Here is a 23,205-nt window from a genome sequence, read left to right as displayed (position 1 = left end):
TTCTGCCTGTGTATTTTTTCCAGCTATACTGCTTCACTACGCCTGAATGCTGTTTCTGTAATGCAACCAACACCAATCTGCCAAAATGGGAAGGATGGAGGGGTAAATGTCCCTAATGAATACTGATACATATAAAGTTATTAAACCATTCATGTAGCATGGATTTGTAAATCAGAGGTCCTGTTTAGGTAACTTTTGGCTTTCTTTGTGAATCCAGCAAGGAGACAGGAACAGTGAGTCTGATGAAGTTATATAAGTTACAAAAGGGTCGAGATAAATAAGCAGAGGATATCCATGGTGCGGAATTGGCCAGACAGCAACAAAGCAAAAGTGTTGTTTTAACAGCTTCCAGCGGGATGTGTGCAGTAAATGTTCCAGAAAGCACTGTGTTTGGGCAGGTACTCTTTCTAATAGAAATAAATAACATCGATTCAGCCATATTTACCAAACTGGTTACCTTTGCAGAAAACATGAAATTATTGCGGAGGACATTAACATCATAGAATGTGTAGGCTTTTTACATTTATTTAAATGTATGTATGTTTTCATTTTAGTGTATTAATCCATCCATGTTTCGTTGTGTTTATGTAGTGCAAGGTTAGAGAGAGCCTGGAACCCATCCCAGGAAGCATAGTGCACAAGGCAGGGGACACCCTGGGCAGGATGCCAGTCTGTGACATGGCACACATGTACTCATGCACACAATATGGGCAACAGAGAGATGCCAGTTCGCTTAGCTGTGTGTTTTTTGGACTGTAGCAGGAAACCAAAGACGCCAGAGGAATCCCTCGCAAAAGCAAAGAGCTAAAAGGGTGATTGGAGGCCCAAACCCCGGAGGCTTGAGGCTCGTGCTGCACACTGAGGAACCGTGCGGCTGAAATGCATCAATGTGCTGGGAAAGGCAAGAATGCACTTTGGAGTCATTTACGATTAAGGTTCTACAAACACAGCCGCATTAGAGTTCTGTGGATCCGTTAGAAACATTAAATCTTTTTGGAATGTTTTTAGACAATGGTGACTAGAGGGAGTGTGAGAGTGTGGGTGGCATAGAAATAATAATAATAATATTAATAATAATAATGATAAATGATTGTTGCTGTTGTCATTATCATATTTGATAATGTGACGACTTTATTGCACTGCTGATTCATGGCCACACGGACACACACAGGGGATTTTACTGCAGGTCCAAAGAAAGAAAGAAGGTCATTACCCAGAGGACAGCGGGAAATTTGGTTGTACGGAACAGCCATAGATAAAGTGTCAAAAAAGCAATCAAATATGAGAAATTGGGGCAATATAGATTGAATGTATGAGGAGATCTTCATAATACTTATGCTGTCAAATATATTTTGCTAGTAAGTCGTCATCTGCATGTTTTGTGTCTTTTTCCATATCAGGAGTATGCAGCTTTTAGGTCGCTTATCATTTCTCTGCATTACTCAGACTGAGAAAAACAAATGGAAACAGTGTGTGTGTGTGTGTGTGCTTCTGTGTGTGTTCCCAAGTGAGAGAGCTAAGAGAAGGGATTCTGACAAGCACGGACCAGCACAGGGCAAGTGGAATGCCATCCTGTCCTTGTGACTTCCAGCTGCCCTAAGGAGCTGGCCTGATCTCTCCCCCATCTGTAGCTGACACATGGTGTGTAGGTCTCCTAAACACAGAACTGAGGGACACGTGATGATTGTGGGAAGGGAGGTCATTGGGAAGTGAAGTGTGTCACCTGCGGTGTCTTCAGCAGCTTTGGCTTGGGTGGAGTCCCTCTTATGTTCTGTCCAAGACGTACAGATCATCTGTTCCTTCTCTTCGGGACCCAACAAAAGTCACGCGGTGACACAGGAGAGCTCCCCGACACAATTCTGTCGGGACGCATACCCTGCATTAATTTACGCCAATTAACACTGCTCTGTCTAAAAACACCCCGGCTGCTTTTTTTGTACGTTCTGAAACACCCGTTTCCTCCCGATCTGAGACTAGTTCACTGTGGGGTTTGGAGAACAGAGTACAGTGATCTGATTTGTGGACGCTGGGCGCACTTAAAAGGATTACATTTGCTGGGCAAATGTTTGTTATGGTGTGACGTCTACTTTATGGAACACTGCTCTTCACAGACTACTGACTGCCCCCTTACTATTGCAATCAGGATAGTAGCTCCAAGTCTCTGTGGGTGGGCTAGTTGGAGACCTGACAGGCTGTAGGCGGAGCGTGAGTCCCCGGGGCCTGCAGACCGGCCACAGCCCTGCTCCCTGTCGTTTAAGCTCCGAGGTTCTGTGAAGAGCGGTGCTCGTTAGCGGCTTTGCCAACGTACAAGAAGTACCAGCAGAGCATCAATAGAACATCCAAAAAGCCACAGGCAGCCCATTCCTGGCAAATCGCGAAATTGGTGTAGGCTTGCTGCCCCCTGCAGGACAAACAGTGGAATTGCTGAAGGGCTGCGCCATTGACTCAGCTCAGGCCACGAAGGCTCAGCTCGGGGGCTTCTGGTGTTTCAGATGCAGGTGCAGTGATAGAAGTGCTGAATGGAATCATTCTCCCCAAAGCTCATGGCACCAGGTGCAAATCCTCCCTCCCTCAGTCCCCTCCACAACCCCCCCCCCTCCCCCCAACCTCCATCCCCCAAATCCCAAAGGACGCGCAGACACTCAAAGATCCTCAGCTTTTTTTATCCTCGCTGGAGCACTGGCGAGGTTCCACCATGCTCCATCTCATGCATCATTTTCAGAACTGCAAAGGCAAAGAAAACGGAGGTGCTGACAGGATAGTTAGAAAGCGACAGTTAACCCACTTGCAGGTTTATTTTTAATCACTGCAAACAAAAAAACAAAACAGGCCTTGTGCACCAGGACCAAACCTGTTACTGGTGCTTAAGAAGGAGATGCAGCTTCCTTTTGGCTGCTTTCCCACCTCCTGCAGAAACACGATACCACCCAAATATGTCATTCTTATTTTCAATTGTTTGCATAGATATGCAATTTATAGGTCTTGATGATGAAGCAAATTTAACGTGTCTATAATGATCTATACATAACTACATAACAACATAAGAAATTTACAAACGAGAGGAGGCCATTTGGCCCATTAAGCTCGTTTGGGGAGAACTTAACTAATAGCTCAGAGTTGTTAAAATCTTATCTAGCTCTGATTTAAAGGAACCCAGGGTATTAGCTTGCGCTACACTAGCAGGAACTACACGCTGTGTAAATAAGTGCTTCCTCAAATTCATTTTAGTTCTCCCGCTAATTTCCACTTATGGCCACAAGTTCTAGTGTTTAATTAAACTAATATGAAAGTAGCCATTTGGTTGAACAGCATCCAGACCTGTTAGAATCTTATATACCTGGATCATGTCTCCCCTTAGTCTCCTTTGCTCTATTCTAAACAGATTCAGCTCAGCTAACTTCTCATAAGACATTCCTCTAAGACCAGGAATCATTCTCATAGCCCGATGTTGCACCTTTTCCAAGGCAGCAATGACCAAACCTGCACACAATATTCTAGGTGGGGTCTTACCAAGGAATTATATAATCGTAGCATCACTTCCCTTGACTTAAACTCTATTGGTGTTGGTTGGCTCTAATAACTACTTGCTGCTTCCTGTCAGTTAACCAGTTAACCAGTTTTTGATCCAAGCTGCTACAGTTCCTAAAATTAGCTTAAGCAAGAGCCGTTTGTGGGGGACAACATCAAAGGCCTTCTGAAAATCTAACTAGATCACATCGTAGGCCTTTTTGTGATCAATTTCTCTTGTAGCTTCTTCAAAGAACTCAAGTAGATTCGTTAAACAGGATCTACCTCTCCTAAATCCATGTTGGCTATCCCTCAGAATGTTATTTGCATCCAGGTAATCTACCATTTTCACTTGGATTATAGCTTCCATTATTTTTCCAGTAATGCTAGTTAAACTGATTGGCCTATAGTTTGCTGAATTACTTTTATTCCATTTTTTGAATAGTCACTAGTCTAAACATTCCTCAACTAGTCTACACATATGCCTCCCCAATACACTGGTTCCCCTCTGGTTCAGATGCAACCCATCCGGCTTGAACAGGTCCCACCTGTTCCAGAAGGTCTTCCAGTGCCCCATAAACCTAAACCCCTCTTTCCTACACCACCATTTTAGCCATCCATTTAATCCCCTTATCTCAGCTAACTTCGCCTGGCTTGCACGTGGCACGGGAAGTATTCCAGAGAATACCACCGTGGATGTTCTGCTTCTAAGCTTATCCGCGACTTCTATAAATTTATCCTGCAGAACAGCCCTTCTGCCCTTTCCTTTGTCATTGGTGCCAACATGCACCATGACCACTGGATCCACCCCGGCTGGGGCCAAAAGCCTGTCCACTCGATCTGGAAGGTCCCCTACCTGGGCACCAGGCAGGCAAGACACCGTACGGGACCCTCTATCACGGGTGCACACAACTATCTACACCTCTTATAATTGAATCCCCTACTACTACAACCTCCTTCCTACTGGGGTTAGGTGGCTCCTTGGTGCCCAAGGGCCCACCTGCCTCCCCAGTCTCTTCTGGCTCTAAAGCTGGAAGCACCTGAAAGCGGTTAGACACCGTTACTTTAGGTGATGCCGCCTCTGTGAACTGCGTACGCCCTTTTCTACAGTACGTCTACGACCTATGTTCACCCAGCTCTCTCGACCTACATGCTCATCATTCTCCCCCCTCCCCGCTTGTGAAGTACACACAGTCTCCCTAAAAGGCGTATTAACTCTCTCCTTTAACTCATTGTTGTGTTGGATGAGAGCCAGTTGCTCCTTGAGGTCATGAACCTGGACCATGAGTGAGTCCACTAACTTACATCGCTCTCAGACGAAGTCCGACTGGACGCAAGTATCCACACTGAGCTGGCCCCATAATTACCTAACTCACTATGACCCCGTCCTTTACTCCCAGCCCAGTATATTAAAAAATTTATTTGATTTAATGAAAGCATAGTTAATATAATAAAATGCCAAATACAATAAAACACTAAATAAAGACTTGCGTTAAAACGGAACCTTTTAAAGTATCCGATAGGGTCAGAGATAACAACCTCAGAATTCAAACTTTTAAAATAACCAAATGAACAATTACCTACCCGAGACTAACTTCCTGCTGAACCACGTTTAACTAAAATAAAGCGAAGTTGCTCTAGGGAGGCCGAAAAACCTTCTCGAAGCAGCTGGCTACTGCCGGAGTGGGAAAAAAAGTGGAAAATGTCCTCCCAGCCCCGACTGGCGACTGAGCAAAGCTCAGGAGCAACTGTCCTTTCCGAGTTAATGTTACCGGCGTTAGATAATATTACCCGCGGGTGTTTGTAGCAAAAGTACGCAGACAGAAACGCAGCTCGCGCGACACCCGCAGCTATCGATAACACTTACGCTGTCAATTAACGAGGACAGACAAGTACTCACGCAGGCCGAGAAAAAAATAAAAGTAAAAAATGAAACAACAACCACCCACGTAACCGTACTGGCACACAGACACTCAAATACACTCAAATATACTTCCAAATAATTCCAGTCAACCGCTTCAACAGGCGCACAACACAACACAAATGCACAGAGCGTCTACAGCTCTCCCGCACAGTGCAGCAATCCCAGCAGCCTCTACAGCAATCCCAGCAGCCTCTACAGCAATCCCAGCAGACTTAAACTCATTAATTATACTCAATGTGGTGGTCTACACACATTCTTCCAGTTATCCAGTAATACTGTCTACTTTGTCACAGGGGCCAAGACTTTGTCCTGATTTTCTGCTTGTCGTCTCCTTGTGCCTCGAGGCCGCAGCTGCAGCAGCAATATTGCGAAAGCGTTCCATGCGCATTGGGATCATTACAAGCCTCGAAAGAGCTAAAATGTGACATTGGAGACAGACGGAGAACAGAAAAGAGAAGATGCAGGGTGACAGACCCCTCTCCGCCTATCAGTGCATGGATGACATTGAATCACACCTTTGAGTCTGAGACATAATAGAGGAAGAGAGTGTTGCATTTATTTTTGGATGTATTTCATTAAATTAAACAAACATGTCAGCATGCAGTCTGCTTACAAAAGACACAACCCAAAATTATATTTTTTCTCTGCATTACAGACAGACTTTCTGTTTTTTTATAAATTATATTGTCCAGAGTTTGTCCTTCGCTGAAATAATACAGGACGGCTAAAATGAAATTACACTGAAGCTCTGAAACTGCGTCTCCTTACTATTCTGGCCACATTGCCAAAAAGTGTGACCATCCAGGTTGCAGCCACGGTGGGTCTGTGCTTTTGCATTAGAGTCTGACAGGCATCTCTTCAGGTCTCCTGCCCTCTTGTGGCAGGAGTGGATTTGACATCCAATATAATAATCTCACTCTCACGCACAAACACCCCCTCTACTTCTCCCTATGTGCCCAAAATCCAGAATTTCAGGTTTTTGAACCTTCAGCTTAAATATGTATTTATGAAAAACAATAAGTACTTTTAAAAAAAAAACGGTTAATTTGTGATTTTCTAAAACATTCTGCTTCTTAAACCACCAGGCCAATCTGCCTAAATCGTGTACTGTACTTCTCCTGTCGAGAAGATAAGCTCAAGGGCAGCACCAGCAATTCTGCAGCAAGTTTAAGGAGATGCTGCAGCAGCCGTTTCCGAGCACCATCTGTGCTAGGACAAGCACCGAGGAGGGGGGCGGGGCCGGAGGTAACTGGGAGGAGGAGCTTGCAGCTGGACTGGGGTGAGGCGGGAAGGCACATAACCTTGTCCCGTGTGTGTGTGTGTGTGTATGTGTGTGTGTGTCAGACCAATGAGAGTGAATGACAGCAGACAGGGACTTCTCCCTGTGTGGGTCTGTGTGGGTGCAATGTTTGGGGCAGGGAATTGTGGGATTGTGGCAGGGAGAAGCAGGACATAGAGCAAGCAGGGGTATAATGTGGGAATGTTCATGTGCTGCCCACCAACACTTTATCTCGGGGGGTGTATACTGACAGAGGGTGACAATGAAACTGAACTATAAATGTAGTCCATGAGGTTCACTCCTGGTGCGCCCTGAACGTAAATGTAGGTGGTAAAACTGTGATGAAGGAAGCACAACCTCAGCAGGAGCAGGAGCAGCTGGTGTAGCAGTGGCTGTTTCTAACAGCCTCCCCTTGCTATTTAAAACTGACTCCATTTAAAAGTGCTTAGAAGAATGAATGACACGATTAGACAGAGCCAGCTGCCAGCCTTTAAAGCCTTAACATCCCCGAGTTGTTTACTGAAGGTGGTAGAAAGTGCACTTTTTATGCACGCTTACAGCCAGCAAGATTTGGACAGCGGCAATTACAATCACTGCGGTTTGTCCTTTGGCGGAAGACGCCAATGCCGCGGTTCAGTGCCGGAGCATGATTTAATGCCTCGTTTTTTTCCCCTCTCGCTGAAGCCTCTGCTCTTTAGCTTTCGGATGCATGTAATGAGGCTATGAATTTGCACCTTCTGGATTGAAAAACAGCAAGTCTTCGTGGTCTCATGGAAAAAGAGAAGACAAAGAAGGGCAAGAAAAATAATCTTTTCCCCTTTTTCCTAGTGAAAGTCTAAGAACTGGCTGGGGGTGGGGAGGACACACAGTTCAAATGATTGTAAAGCCCCAAAGTATTACCTTTGATGCATTATCCTGTGTGACTGTCGTCTTCTATGCCAAAGTAAACTGCAATATTGCATCCGACACAACTCTATGTGACATCTGCTGTCTATGACACAATCAGTGGCACCAAAACAGGTGACAGATGAGGCTTATGGTAAGGGGGTGCCTTTGGGATGTCACCGTGTTAATGTCCAGGTGGAGACAGGAAGGAAACAAGAAATTAACCATGGCTGAGTGATCTCGAGGCCAATCTATGGAGGCCTTTGCGAGGAGTCTGTTGAGTTGGATAGTCTGGACTGTGATATCCATGTGAAATGTACATTGATCAGGCTTGAATGCAGAGACAAGAGAGAACTACATGAAATCCTCTCTCTTCTTTGACCTGCCCATTTCTTCAAGCCTCTGGTCAGATCCAGGCCTTGCTGGGAACTACCATGAGGGCGGGCATTGGATGGAAGACAGGCCAGCTCAGAATGGACATTTGTGAAACGATTTCAGAAGAGGTAGTTCGTGTAGCACTCAGGTGTGCAACGAGAATGAGTAGGGCTGAGTGGGATTTAGTATGGAATCATTTAATGAATCCTGCCCTGGGGGTTAATCCTTCATACACTGAGTGGACTGGGATCCGCGACTTGCCCAAGTATGACCATTACTTGTAGGAGTGGGTAGAGTCAATGGGAAGAGGCAGGTCTTCCTCCAAAGGCAGTGAGGAAATGGGGGTGTGCATTGACTGTGGCTTCCTGCAGGACAGGAAGTGAGATCTAGGCTTCCACGTCTGAGGCAGCGTAGGCTAAAAACGGCCCACCGCCACAATGACATAAACACGCTCAAGGTTTATATGAGCAAGAAAGTGATTTGATTTCACTTTGTCCTATATATTTTTTCTGATTACTTTATTGAGACATGAAACCTAACACAAGGAACAGGATCTTTTTTTTGACCATGTGTCAAATTACACCTACATACTATCGCATAGCATCCATTAGGCTTATGTGAAACTGATGGGTTTCACAATAATGTGATACTCAATGTGGTGAGTGACTGCAGATGGAACCTTCCGTGTTGGACCACTTGCACTGCATCTCAGTTGCCCACTGCAAACTGCAAAGTCACCATGCCGGAGGTTTACCTGACAAGCAGACCCAGAGGGAGAAGTTCTGTCTGAAGCAGCATCCCTCACATTCTAAGTGAGGTCATCGGCGACCTGCCTCTGTTTCCATGGCAACAAGGTAGGACTGAAGATGTCTACTAAAGATCTATTTGTGTGTGTGTGTGTGTGTGTGTGTGTGTGTGTGTGTGGTCCAGGTATACCTTACCTTGTGAGGACCAAATGTCCCCACAACGTGTGTTTTTTTTTTACCTTATGAGGGCCAGTTTCCTGAAAACTCTATTTTATAAAAATCTGTAACTGCAATGAAAAAACTAAAAATACAAAAACTTGTATTTTGCTTCGTTATGGTTATAGTTAGGGCTGGGTAGGGCTTAAGGTTGTCACAGTTAGCATTAGCATTTTTCCCATAGAAATGAATTAGCGGTCCCCATTAAGATATGATTACATGACTGTGTGTGTGTGTGTGTGCATACGTGTGTGTGAGGGTATTTCGAGTTATTGCATCAAAAACATGCAAAGCTCCTTACTGCAAGTAAACGTACATTTTAATGTGGTGTAGATTCACTAATAATCACAGAGTCAAGATCCATTTACAAACATTCACAGAAATGAACGCTTAAAATGAATTCATATCTATATCTAAATTTAAATTCATGTAGAAAAATTGATTTTGCACATGGCACACGAACTTTACATCTGCCTGTCACTGGAGGTCCTCAGAGCATTGAGTGAAGCATGCAAAAATAAAAGCTAGAGAGGCAAGAACAGGAAAAAACATCAGTCAAACTAAACACTGCCTTTCAAGTGTAACAGTGTAAATATAAACAAATCAATTGAATGCATATCACATTCTGCCAATGTATTTAAATATCCTGCATGTCATTGAACAAGCATGCACGGTGCTTCACTACTGATCATATCTGTGTAGAAACAAGCCTCACCCTTATTCCCTTCACTGCATTTGTTATGATATCAGTCACATCTACAATTCATAATAACTGAACTTGCCCGTCAGTGCAAATTCAGGATTGGGGTGCAGGCTGGGCAGCTGTCAGGGTGGGATGGGCATCTACCCAGAACAACGCCAGTAAAGCTAGGCCTGGTCACCTGCTGGGAAAACTGGTGACCAATTTGATTAGGCAGACTTCCTTCCAGTAAGCCCATTCCTCTACAGCAATGCTGTCACGCATGACGCCATAATGACAAGAAAGTGTGGGGGGACCTTTACAGCTCAGACTAGACTCATTCCCTGACTCATATCATTAAATCAGCATCACTGAGGTGTAGCAAAGCAGGGCCTGTTTGCATTGCCTGCAGCTGGATAGAGGAGAAGCGGGGTTACTGGCTTATCGGGGTAACTTGTTGAATTTAAGGTACCACAGTTTAAATGGACTTCATATTCGTTCACTTACTGTACATTTTGCCCAGACTACCTTAAATCCAACAAGTTACCCTGATAAGCCAGTAACCCCACTTCGTAGTACAGGGGGTTGGAGAGTCTCTCCGTTGATATACCCTTGAGCAACATACTCAATCTAAAACCGCTCAGTAAAACGCAACAAATTTGTAGCATTGAACATATTTTTTCAGTTTTGCATATCTGAGATGCTGCAATCTGGCAAAGCCTTTTAAAACAAAGATCCTGGTGCCATCTGGCACGTCTCCTCCAAATTTCTTTTCTGAAGAAGTTGAACCTTGTGTATTTCAGCCGGCTTAAATGCACCCATGCAACAGAATACACCTTCCTTTGCATCGACCCATGCCGAGCGCACGCATGGGGCTGCTATTCGGGAAAGGGCACGCGGAGGTCGTTGCGGCGTGTCGCTCTCTCACTGCAGTGTGGTGCATGGCTGCCACTGCTCTGCGGTGTCAGTGTTTCTGTAACAAGTTACCGTGCCGAGTGGTCCTGCCACTCTTACTCACTCTCTCGCTCAGAGCCGCTGTTGAGCTGTAGCCAAAAAAGAAATAGGCGTAGCGTTTTCATCCCATATATGTGTAAATATAACCTTACAAAGTAGTTTATATATTTCTTGCAGTTTTTTCTGCACTGCCTGTCCAGTCACATTTTTGACACATTGTCTGATGCATAAATATGTAGAAATGTTGAATATGTAGGTAGCATTTCAGCCTCACACCTCCAGAGCTGAGTGTTTGAATCAAGCCTCCAGCTCTGTATATGTGGCTTTATCCCTGTGTTTGTTTGTGTGTGTTTCCTCCAGGGACTCCAGTGTCCTCCAGTTACCCAAAAACGTGCAGCTCCATGGGTTGGGGTCTCTGTATCCTCCTGAGACCCAAGGAAAAAAGTGTCCTTCAATTTTAGGTTATTTGTCTTTGGAGGAAATAAGACATCTTACAATTTAGTTTTTTTCAAATTTATTTTTATTTTTAATTTCACAGCATGTCCTCTTTAGTGTACAATAGGAATAAATATGTTTCCTTACATCAGTGAAAAGATAGATGCAAAAACAACATGTCCACCGCAATGGACATAAATGAATGTGTGGGATCTCAGGAGGATATTGGCCCAAGTGCATGCTCTGTCATGAAGTGGAATTACTGTGTCCTGTGCTTCCTAGAATAGGCTTCTAGATGACAGGGACCCTTTAATTGATATATGATTATGTAAGATGGATGGATGGAATTACATAAAGAACATGATACTTCTTGAGCAAGACAGTTACTGTTTGCAGTCTGTTCACCTATTGTTTTCAATCTTTTCATTTTTCTGATGACATAATTTATTGGTGCAATATGGTTCAATGGCTCAACCAACAATTTGAATTAAAGTTCACCCCTCCCAATTTACTTTTTAATATTATCCGTGGACAGAAACTTTATGGCCAAATGAATGGCCCTCTTTCAAGCAGAAGCTGATGAGATTTATTGTGCCAAGCAAAATGTCAAACACACGGGCTTCACAACAGATTCTTCCTTCATTCCTCACAGATAGGAACCCCTGTTTCGTTACTGTAAACTTCACATTCATTCTAATTTTTAGGCAACCTTAACACAACAGCCTCTTTCAGTGGCTGGCGTTGTAAAGGCTCTCCTGGGGTGACCACATATGAGGGGTCTTTCCTTCTCTGTGTGCTGTGATTCACTGACCTTCAGAATGGTGCACAGCACCAGGGGAACGCCTTGCCAACCCTACGTGCATGCAACAGAGAACGTCCTCCTGGCTCCGTTGAATACCGAGTATGTTTAAAACTTAGCTACCTTAAACAGTAAACGTGTCTCCATTCTACCAATTTGTATAAATAGCTTAAAGTAGGACATATATATATAATACTTTCCTTTATTCACAAACCTAAATATCCAGATATACTAGATTAGAACTACTGCCACTATATAGATAGTATTACTGTCGCTGTTGAAGCTGCTGCTGGTATTATAACTGTTTTCAAAATCCAAATATGTCGATTGTATATGTACACTAACCTATTTTCGATTATTTGTTGAAAAGGCTTTCCTTGCTTTATAGATACACGATTTATTCGTACCATTCACAGGTAAATGTACAATTAGTGTGTATCTGACAGTGTAATTCATAAGCCGGCGTCCCCTTTAAACTGCCCACGCTGCGCAAAGGTAAGGAGTGGTGGGGACGAGCGCTGTGCGGTCCTTCGCCTGTTTTCCAGAGCTCTAGTCTCTTTGTATGCATGGCAACGGCCGACTGCAGACTTCTCTCTAATCTTCAACTTTTAGGCTTATCGCTATTAGTGGAAAAAAGGTGAAGACGGAGTGGCATCGCTTGTAGTCGAATTTCCAACATGAGCTGTGCAGTGGCGCTAATTAAGAAGGAATCGCAAGTGAGGCGCGGAGAATTGAAACGGACACCAAAACGGGAGATTAGCGTCATGTATACAGCCTAACAAGGGTGATTTTTCCTGCATGCTATTTCTAATGCTTAAAACTTTGAGTAGTTCGAATGCTTATCAGATTGCATGCGATTGCAGCATATGATGTGCTCGTTTTTACAGCGCATTAGTCATGGCTTGGGCATGTCACTGTAGACACCACCTTTGGCGACTTGCAGACAGCTAACGGCACCTATAGCGCTTGCATTACGGAAAATCGAACCTGTGCACGAAAAAAAAACAAGACCTCAAGCATTCTGGGAGGGTTTGCCTGCGATGCATGCACATGAGTGCGAAAATGTGTCAAATTATCACAAAGACGAATTTGTGGTAATTAAGAATACATTTAAAGGGATGCGTTGGTACCTGGAACCTGGCGCTTACGATACATGTCGCCAATCTGTCACACCTTCGAGACGAAAGATCAATATTTGTGGATTCTTCAAGGGGTCAGGTATTACGATGGGTTAAGTGGGGCAGAACATCGGCTCCCAAATAAACGCAGCCGCGAACAAAATCCATCCTGGAGGACTGCGGAATTTTGTGTCAAAAAATGTGAATTTCATTTGGTTTTGCTCTGATCTAAAGCCATAAACGCAAATCTCTTGCGGAAAAAAATATATATCTATATAAATTGAGCGCAACGCCTCCCCTCAACCTCCCTTGCTTAGTTCTTTGCAGATATTGCTTTTGAAAACAGTATCGGGACTACCTTTGCTACTGTTTGTTGCAGGCAACGTCATATCTTCTAAGGACACTGGGGACGCCCAATTCTGCTGATCTTTGCTTCTCTGGAGTGTTAGAGAGAGCCTTAAGGCATAGAGATAAAGGGATCGACTCTACCATAATCTCTAGCCAAATTCTTTCTCCTTTTTTCCACCCAGCGAGCATCTATTGTTGAGGCAAGGGAGCCAGAGGGGCGGACGAGTTACCCGCATCCCTCCTTCCACCCGTCCCCGTCCCCCCCCCCCATCCCCATCCCCATCCCCCCCATCTTAACACGGTGATGCGGGGGAACTAATGGTTGCTGCATAGAGTATCGGCGCGCATGAATGACTGTGACTTCCATAGCTGGAAGTGAACGGTGCAAGTCTTAGATGCTGGAGATTTACTGGGAACAAGTACACGTTTTTCCGGGAATCTGCATCACCGCGTGTGCATTACGGAGGCGGCGAAGGATTTGAGGTAAGTTTTTTCTCCTCCTGTTTTTTTTTTTTGCGGTGAAGCCAGAGAATGTAGAATTTGGCGCAGGTGAACAGCACTGGCAGAATCACAGTTAGAAGCTTTATTCTGTAAAACGAGGGTCTGGCTAGAGAAGTGCCGTCAACTGCATTTGACACTTTGATTAAAAGTCTTGACTTTCCTGAAGTTTGCGTGATTTGGAAGGCCCTTCTTACCACTAAAGCAATTTCTTTTAGGGACTTAAAAGTTCCTCTTTGGTGAGCTGCATTCCTGTTGGTTGGCCATTCCGTTTTACAAAATAACCAATGCAGAATTGCTGCCAAACACCCGGGACAGTAGGATAATGGTACACTAATGATGGCTGTAATATTTTTTTCTGCCTTTTAATATTTGATTGGATGCTCCTGAATGTTTTAAGTACACTGGCGACAGTGATTCCTGCAGACCTGTCCATGTAAATAAATAAATAAATAAAAAGGTGCATCTCTGTTGTATTTAGTTATTAACAAAGTCAATTAAAGACAATTAAATTAAACCAAACTCTTGATATCTGTGGGATTTCAGAGTAAATATGCTGTAATGTGCATAACCTGATTATAGATGCTTCTGTGCTGAAGGGAGCTTGTATCTGGGTGTTTGCATTTGCTGTAGCACCTGTACCTAAGATGGCTTCACGGGGACTCACTGCACTTTTACGATAACTGGTGTAGTTGAAGGCGTTGTCTCCAGCAGAGGAGACGTAAGGCTGGGTTTGCCCTGATTCATCTGCCCTGCACCTTTGTGTTTAGCTGTGGGTTTTGTGCTGTTATTTCAGTCCTGGGATATGTCAACATATGCCAGCTGTCATTGGATTTTCTAATGATATTCAAATTTCGTAACAAACTTTTTTTAGCTGGTTGTTTGGCTGAATTATTTTGTCATTTCTAACATGTGTTTCTGGGTATTAGTTGTAGGTTACACTGCAGGGAGACAAGAAGAAAGAGAAAGTTGGTAATGGTCCATAATATTAAACTATTTCAGTGTTTTCTTTAGGGAAGTGTTTCAACTGTGTACAATATTTCTCATGCATTTCAGCTTTAGCTTTTACCTTCTGCTTCTGTGTCCTTCAGTTGTACTTGGGTGGACTCGTGACAACTGCCACATCGCTGAGAGTCCCCACCCTCTTCGGCCAGACTAGGCTTCAGGCTTCTCTGAAAACTGCAGGCCTCTTCCACTCCTACTCAAGGCGAACCCTCCAGCAGAATGACGGTAGCCACCGGGGATCCGTCCGATGAGGCGGCGGCCCACCCGGGTCACCAGCAGGACTATGATCCAGAGGCCGACCACGAGTGCTGCGAGAGGGTGGTCATCAACATCTCAGGGCTGCGCTTCGAGACGCAACTCAAAACCCTCGCCCAGTTCCCCGAGACTCTGCTTGGGGACCCAAAAAAGAGGATGCGCTACTTTGACCCTCTGAGGAACGAGTACTTCTTTGACCGGAACCGACCCAGCTTCGACGCCATCCTGTACTACTACCAGTCGGGAGGGCGTCTACGGCGACCAGTCAATGTGACTTTGGATGTTTTCTCAGAGGAGATTCGTTTCTATGAGCTTGGTGAGGAGGCCATTGAGATATTTAGGGAGGATGAGGGCTTTATTAAGGAGGAGGAAAGGCCTTTGCCCGAAAATGAGTTTCAGAGACAAGTCTGGCTGCTTTTTGAGTATCCTGAGAGCTCAGGGCCTGCTAGGATTATTGCCATCATATCTGTGATGGTAATCCTCATCTCCATCGTAAGCTTCTGTTTAGAGACGCTGCCAATTTTCCGAAACGATGAAGAGGAGATGCACAAGTCCTACCATCCCTTCTCCAACACAACCTCCAGGTACCAGCCCACCTACTTCACCGACCCGTTCTTTATTCTGGAGACCCTCTGCATCATCTGGTTCTCCTTTGAGTTCCTGGTGCGCTTCTTTGCATGTCCAAGCAAGGCTGGCTTTTTTGTCAATATCATGAACATTATTGACATTGTTGCCATCATCCCCTATTTTATCACCCTGGGCACAGAGCTGGCAGAAAAACCTGAGGATGGCCAGCAAGGGCAACAAGCTATGTCTCTAGCTATCCTGAGAGTCATTAGGCTGGTCAGGGTGTTCCGAATCTTCAAGCTATCCCGGCACTCCAAGGGACTGCAGATCCTGGGCCAGACCTTGAAAGCCAGTATGCGTGAGCTTGGTCTGCTCATCTTCTTCCTCTTCATTGGAGTCATTCTTTTCTCCAGTGCTGTCTACTTTGCCGAGGCAGATGAGGCTGAGTCACAGTTTATCAGCATCCCGGACGCCTTCTGGTGGGCCGTGGTTTCCATGACCACAGTTGGCTATGGAGACATGGTCCCCACCACCATTGGGGGTAAAATTGTGGGATCGCTGTGTGCCATCGCCGGCGTGCTGACCATCGCCCTGCCCGTGCCCGTCATTGTCTCCAATTTCAACTACTTCTACCACCGTGAGACAGAGGGTGAGGAACAAGCCCAGTATCTACAGGCCCCACCCAAGGCAGATTCTACTGAGGACCTGAAGAAGAGCCGTAGTGGCTCCACCATGAGCAAGTCAGACTACATGGAGATCCAGGAGGCAGTGAACAACAGTAGTGAGGACTTTCGTGAGGAGAACCTCAAGACAGGCAACTGCACACTTGCTAACACCAACTATGTCAACATAACCAAGATGCTCACGGATGTATAACCACCACCAGAGAGACTGGGGCAGAGCTGGAGGTGGAGTGGGGGACACAGATAGCAATAGAGGGAATCTTGAACATTGATTTGGTGGATCGAAGAGATGAGAAGCACAAAGAGTAAGCAGAGAACTTGCAAAATTCCTGCACCCCCTCCTTTCCACAGTCTACCCACCCAGTCCATCCACCCCGTATTCTCCATCTTGTCAGGTCCTTCTTAGCTCTGCTTCTTTTTAGGGTCTGGAAGGAGCTAATTTTTGGGGTGTGTGCGTGTGTGTGACACTGGTTAATAGTCAATGTTTTGCTTGCAGCAGTAGCCAAACAGTAGCGCAACAAAGAGAAGCATAGCCTTGCGGAAAGCTGACTCCTGTCCCTGCACCCTTCCTCCAAGCTTTGCTCCTAATATCTCCTCCCATGCACCCATCTCTGTGCTCTCTCAGATCGCATTCAATTACACCTCCAAAGAATACCTTCCCTTTTTTTTGCCGTCCATGGCTTCCATGAAAAAAAGTAATACAGACGGTCTCATACAGTCATGGAGAAAGGCTACAAGGAGGACTGAGGGGTGATATAGCAGCCAATCCAAGGAACATTTTAGTGCACGATAAATGAGAGACACTTGGTGATAGCCGTGAGTAACTCACTTACAGGGTCGACAATTGCTTTTTTCTTTCAGCAGGCAGTGATATCCAACCTCTATGACCATCTGGCTATGTTCCTCCTGCCATGACCTCAGCTACTTGGAAAATTGGTGTGGATGTTTTTCTTACTGTGGGGTCTATTCATTTTTTATTCTTATTTTTTTATTTTATTTTGTCTCATTGGTCCTTCATAGTGTGCCTCCTGATACTGCATGAGCCTCGAGATTTGCAACAGGAGTAAGCTAGGTTGGTTTCTCCTCTTCCTCCCAGCAGGGACATGTTGCATTGCCCTGTCTCTCTTCCTGAGGTAACAAAACTAAGGGGAAAAGACTTCCAAGTGCTTTAAAAAAAGACTTAAAAATCAATGAGCTTGGATTACTTAATTTTATGTTACTTTCACCACCACTTTCTCCATTTTGTCCCATTCTCCACTGTCTGTATCACATACCATATTTATAAATCTCCCAAGCAGAGATTGAGGGGATCATATTGACATTTAACCAACATCACCGATGAATGAAGTGATGAGTCAGCTCACTTCGGCTCGCATTTATCGCATCACTTCCCTTTGACTTATCAATGCAATTATATATTTTTTATAACTCGTGTGGTATCCAGATATTTTTTTTTCCCAGTTCAGTTCTTTCATTCTCAAAACCACGAAATGTTTTTGGGCTTATAAATAAAGGAGCTGCCTTCCCCTGAACTGCTTTTTGAAAAAGAAAAAGAAAAAAAAAAACACAGAAGCTGTTCTGATATTGTACTTTTGCATGATCAAAACACATTCCTTGTAGCATGCATTTCAGTATGAAAGAATACTGAAAGTGAATAATAAACAATAATAAGATTATTAGTAATAATTCTCTATATCTAGCTAAATATATTTTTTATCCCAGATATCAATGATATAATTTGCAATTATATATATATATAAATATATATATATATATATATATATATATAATTTTTTAAAATATGCACACAGATTGCTTTACTTATTAATGTATTTTCCCTTTGTCTGTTACGCCATTCTTATTTTGAATTGTTTTGATTCAAGCAATGCTGGCCAATTTCAGGGTTTGTCCACAGGCATTTTGGGTGCCAAAGCACAACAGAACACAGGCTTTATACTGCAGGGGCAGGATTAATAGGCAGAGGTATCACCAGGCAACAGTTTGGAGCATGATGTCTGAAGGGATTCTGTCTGTGTAAAATTTCACCCATAAAAATAATGGAACATTTTTATGTTGAGGTATCAGATTTAACTGTGGCTAAAAACACAATTCTTGGATTCCTCTGTTGCAGGGCTCTTCAAATATGGCCCTCGATTCCAAATCCAGGCCTTGTTTTTAATTGTTCCAGGTAGGCTTCACACCTGACTGACAGGTAAAGGAAGGCTGGAAAACCAGCAGGGCTCGGACCTTGACCGTGATTTGAATAACCCTGCTCTATTTTAACAATTTTTGGGTGTGCATCAATAATATCAACAAACAAATAAAAGCACACAAATAATACTTTAAAATAAGTTGTTGATATTTATGCTGAAACACTGGATTTCTGATTAGTGGTGTAATCTGAAAAAATACTTCTCACCTTGCATTAAAGTTTGTAAATGTATTCATTTGGTCAGGTGCGTTAAGATTTAAAGTACATTGATAAAAAGTGTGATGACCTATAGAAAATAGTTAGCAAAAATGATTTCACTTAATGTTTGTTAATGCAAGTACAGTTGCCTGTATCTACCAAAACAATTATTTGTACATTATCCATAAGAAAAACACAACCTTTATTTATACATCCACAGCTTTTCCTTTGCTTGGTTTTTGTAAGTTGTTCCCAGCTGGTTTCAGGGTAGAAATCAGCCGTTAGCTTGGTATTCTCTCATACGCCATACCGAAGACCTCAGGCAGATTCAAATTAAACAGCAAGTGCACTTTTAGTAAGTGTTACGTTTCTGTCATAGAACATCTGCCACCTGCCTCAGATCGAAATTACTTTTACCATTCCAAATCTTTGTCTGTCGAAAACTCAAAGCTTCTGAAATGTTTGTAAGCTGAAGCTCTGGAATTAGCCTTTGCAGGTTATTGGGTTTGGTAAAAGATGGGTTACAGCTGTTTGCTAATAGAGCAGAATGTTCAGTACTGTAGTTAGCACTTGTTAATGCTTTCTTTGGCTTGGAGGTGGAGTGGTGCAGGTCATGAGGGGTCCCTGCCACGTGTGGGATTGGATTTGGTGGGATGTTTCCCCACAAAGCCTTCGTTGTGAATGTCTATGTTTAAAATGAGGTCTTCAACACTTCCTCCGGAAGGGGAGTTGAAGTAGCCCTTGGCTGCCTCTCCACATGCCTGTGTGGCTTGTGGCTTTGCTTATTCGTGTTTACAGGCATTTGAAGCACTCTAATGTGTCTCCGCTTAGTTTAAATCTTGTGGTGAAACCTGGAGCAAGCTCTCAGTTTGCCAGCACGGTCGGCCTACTGTACATGCAGCTTGTTCCGTTGCTTTGTGAAGAGGATCTCAATTTTTCTTAAACCAGGGACCCCCTGCCGCTAATGTGAAATAACATAAGTAACTGGGATCAGGGGAGCTTTAATACTTCGTGCTCCAGGGTCCCATCTCAATATTTTTTGATATGGGTGGTGTAGTGCTCTCCTTGAATATTTTTGGCTATGGGTGGTGGTGGGGGGGGGGTTATAAATATTTTTGCATAGCATAAATCAGATGATTATATTGATTATATTGTGAATCCCAGGTTGACAACCCTTGTCCTAAAGATATGGGATATAGTCAGTTATTGCCAAATGGCATTTAGAATTTAAAAAGGTTTTGATCATCTAGCAAATAGAGTTGTTTACTTAGCTGTCATAGGCTCTAGGCCCATTGCTGTTCTTGTGAAACTCATTCTGTGGTTTAGGGTGGAGGGCACGTTGGACCTTAACAGTACTGCAGCCGTTGCCCGGTGATTCCTTAACCCTTTGCACATCCGAACGCACCTTTGTACAATGTTCTGCCCATACATTATGTATGTGTTGAACTGTATTGTGCAATAGAGGAAGCTCAGTCCTACATTCGTCTGCAGTTGAGAGATGTGCATTAGCACAGTTAGGCCCCTGCAGCATAGCAAGAGAACATTTCAGAATCGGCCTTCTGCAAACAAAGTGCAGGTATCGCGGTGTAGGACTGCAGAGCAAATAGCATTGAACTCAAGTTAACCACTAAATGGCTACAAAGCCAGGAGACAGACAATTGTGTGTAAGTTTTGACAACATCCAACTCATGTAAAAAAGTTTTTTTTCCAGCCTTTAAAGCCATATTCAGAAAATGCATATATTGTTGCATCCAAGATAATTACCCTTTACCTACATCCACATGAATATTGAACTTTTTCTCAGAATGTAGATGACTTAACGCTTTTAATGCATAATCTTCTGTCGCAAAGACGAGCTGCTCACTGTTGTACATTTTAGACATGCGGGTACATTTCTGAAATGTGAAGGTAATTGAAATGTGTTACCATTTCACCTGCAAATGGTAATTTATGCATCAGGGATGAGAGAAATTGGTATCAAAGGATAATCTGATCTGGGCAAGGAAATTATAAGTGCCAGTGACATAACCTATTTGTTTTAATTTGCAGTTTGCATGTATGCTACCTAATTTTGGGGACAAATTTCTTTTTCCTCTAAACCGAAACATAAACTTAGGATCTTGTCGCGTCTAGGACTAGTTGAAGACACGGCTAGACCTTCAGCTACGGTACACCTCTTATTTGCTGTTGTCGCCTGAATATATACACCCATGGCCCTGTGTTGATGTTGTACTTTACCCTGTGCAGGTATTGAGCTACAGACTAACCTGGTAATGTCTGTGGCTGTTTACCCAAAGATGTGCTTGTACTTCAGGCCGGGGCACCAAGTCTGTGACACTGAGCTGAATCTGGTGCTAGAGAAATGAGGAAAGTGTTTTGGTGCTTTAGGAAGAATTTTACTGGCACCCCTCTCCCAGTCACCCACAGTCACCTACCCATCTTTGGGGGCTGGGGGTGGGGTCTACGTACAGTATCTGCGCATGTTTTGGAACAGTCAGTTGGGTATACCCCCATTCCCAGCGGAGATCCAATCAGCCAATCATGACGCCCGGTTTGGGAGGCAGAGCATGATGCTGTCCAGTCGGAAAGCCCCAGCTCTCACTGCTGAATCTGCAACAAGAACGACAGGACAGTTTGAAAGACTTTCTTGTCTGGACTCGCAGTCTTGTCTCTATGGATTCCTGCTCAACTGTTCAACAGAGTGGAGGAGATTATCAGCTGGATGTTTGTCAAGAGAGATGCACAGCTGCCTTGATGCACACTGTACTGACATTCTCGGAGAACTATTCAAAATGGGTGTGTGTGTTTGTGTATATGTGCATAATTAATTACTATGTGTAAGGTACATACACACACCCCACATACACAAACCACACATACACTCACACTCATGCATGCACATAACCAAACTCTTGGTTACGTACTTAATGATACACACAAGGTTTTACTGTTGTATTCCAGAGAATACATTTGCTGCAATGCCTTAAGTGGACGGACTTTGAAATATTTTTTTCTCCATGTACAGATTTTCAGGTAGCACAGCTCCACAATATATAACCATAAACTAGCATTCGAGTAAAAGTAATAACAGTAGTAAGTATTTTACCAATGGTTAATGCTAGATTGCTCATAATCTACGCACAAAGTGAAAGATAAACTGGTACAGTGATTTTATTTTGTTTTTCTTTGCATTCACCAGAGAAGGAGCCTTTTATACCATTAAATTATTTATGAGAATGTTATTAAGTTATGATTATAAATATGAATTTACTCAAGTGGGGTGAAGTCTATGAATGTTTCTGTGTGTTATGCTGCAGGTATTCATTGTATATTACAGTTCATTGGGACACTGTCGTAAATCAAGTGCACTCTGGGGCAGTCGCACTTTAACGTGCGCGCACACACTTGCTCACATGTGGATGTAATTATGCGTGTATAGGCACACGGCCATGTGGGCACACGTGCGCAGTCACTCGTTTAAATGTACAGAGACAAAAATCCCGTCCCTTGCTTCCTCGTGGACTCACACGTACACATTGTCGCACGATTGCACATGGTCACATGCACCAATGCACATACATGTGCGGTTGCTCGCTTATGCACACAAGTATTGTGATTAGCTCCACTAAGTAAGGATCCATCTGTGTGTGTGCGTGTCTGTGTGCGTGCGTGTGTGCGTGTCTGTGTGCGTGTCTGTGTGAGTGTGTTTGTGCGTGTCTGTGTGTGTGCGTGTCTGTGTGCATGGCGCGTTTCCATACGAATCTGCAAAACACACTGAAACACAGCCCCCACTCTTCACTTTGCTCTGTCATACCCGCCTAACTTTTATTAACTGAAAGCTCTAAAAAAAAGATGTGAAAAAGATTAAACAGTGATACAAAGTAACACTATATGCTGTATATGTTTTAAGTGTGTATTTGAGATTATATGATGCACTTTACAAAGACAGCAAGAGGATCCACAAAAAGACAATCTTTGGAGAAGAAACGGACTATAATTAAAATGCATATAACCCTTGCAAATGCTCATAACTGGCATAAGAGTAATATCAGTAATTATAATAATAATAATAATAATCACAAAACTGCTGTCTGGTTTTTCTGTGCTGAGTGCCTTCTTATTCCATCACATGTCTGCCTGCTGAGTTGAAGGAAACTCTGTGACTCTGTGAAACTGAACTCGGTGTCCTTTGGAAGCCAGATGTTTTGTTCATTTTGACTCTTTATCGTTGCACGTTACTCTCATTGTACTATTCCAGTATGTCACAATGTCAGAATATCATTTATTTAGAAGGTGCGTATGACAAAATGACCTGATGTGATGTGTCTTAATGTCCCACCTCCAAAGGGTATCTGTCTGTACTGCTGTAAGGCATTTTAAGATGGGGGGGGTGGGGGGGGGGGATTTCAGGCTGTAAGGGAGAGAACTGCATGTTTGTTGTGGATGTTTATGTTGTGGGTTGGGATGGGGAGGGGGGTCCATTTTATATGCATGTGTTATCGATGTCTCTGTGTATTGAGGC

At 43.7% G+C, this 23,205-nt stretch overlaps 1 protein-coding gene across 5 annotated transcripts; it reads left to right on the top strand.

Moving 5' to 3' along the window:
• The first annotated feature begins 12,288 nt into the window (after nt 1–12,288).
• Nucleotides 12,289–18,007, top strand: LOC111857096 (potassium voltage-gated channel subfamily A member 2-like). Of its 5 annotated transcripts, none has more exons than XM_023837605.2 (3): nt 12,289–12,583; nt 13,635–13,748; nt 14,855–18,007. In XM_023837605.2, the coding sequence occupies exon 3, from the start codon at nt 14,988–14,990 to the stop codon at nt 16,464–16,466; it is 1,479 nt and encodes a 492-aa protein (XP_023693373.1). In that variant the 5' UTR covers nt 12,289–12,583; nt 13,635–13,748; nt 14,855–14,987; the 3' UTR covers nt 16,467–18,007. The 5 variants fall into 5 exon arrangements, 3 of the variants coding, with proteins under 3 accessions (XP_023693373.1, XP_023693374.1, XP_023693375.1); XM_023837606.2 differs by lacking the exon at nt 12,289–12,583 and adding an exon at nt 14,693–14,735 and having other exon boundaries at nt 13,547–13,748; XR_002841295.2 differs by lacking the exons at nt 13,635–13,748; nt 14,855–18,007 and adding an exon at nt 13,448–13,529.
• The last annotated feature ends 5,198 nt before the right edge of the window (nt 18,008–23,205 follow it).

This window comes from Paramormyrops kingsleyae, chromosome 8 (genome assembly GCF_048594095.1).
Source record: "Paramormyrops kingsleyae isolate MSU_618 chromosome 8, PKINGS_0.4, whole genome shotgun sequence".
Lineage (NCBI taxonomy): Eukaryota > Metazoa > Chordata > Actinopteri > Osteoglossiformes > Mormyridae > Paramormyrops > Paramormyrops kingsleyae.
Note: the sequence above shows the minus strand (reverse complement) of the source record. Positions and strands in the feature narration are given on the sequence as shown.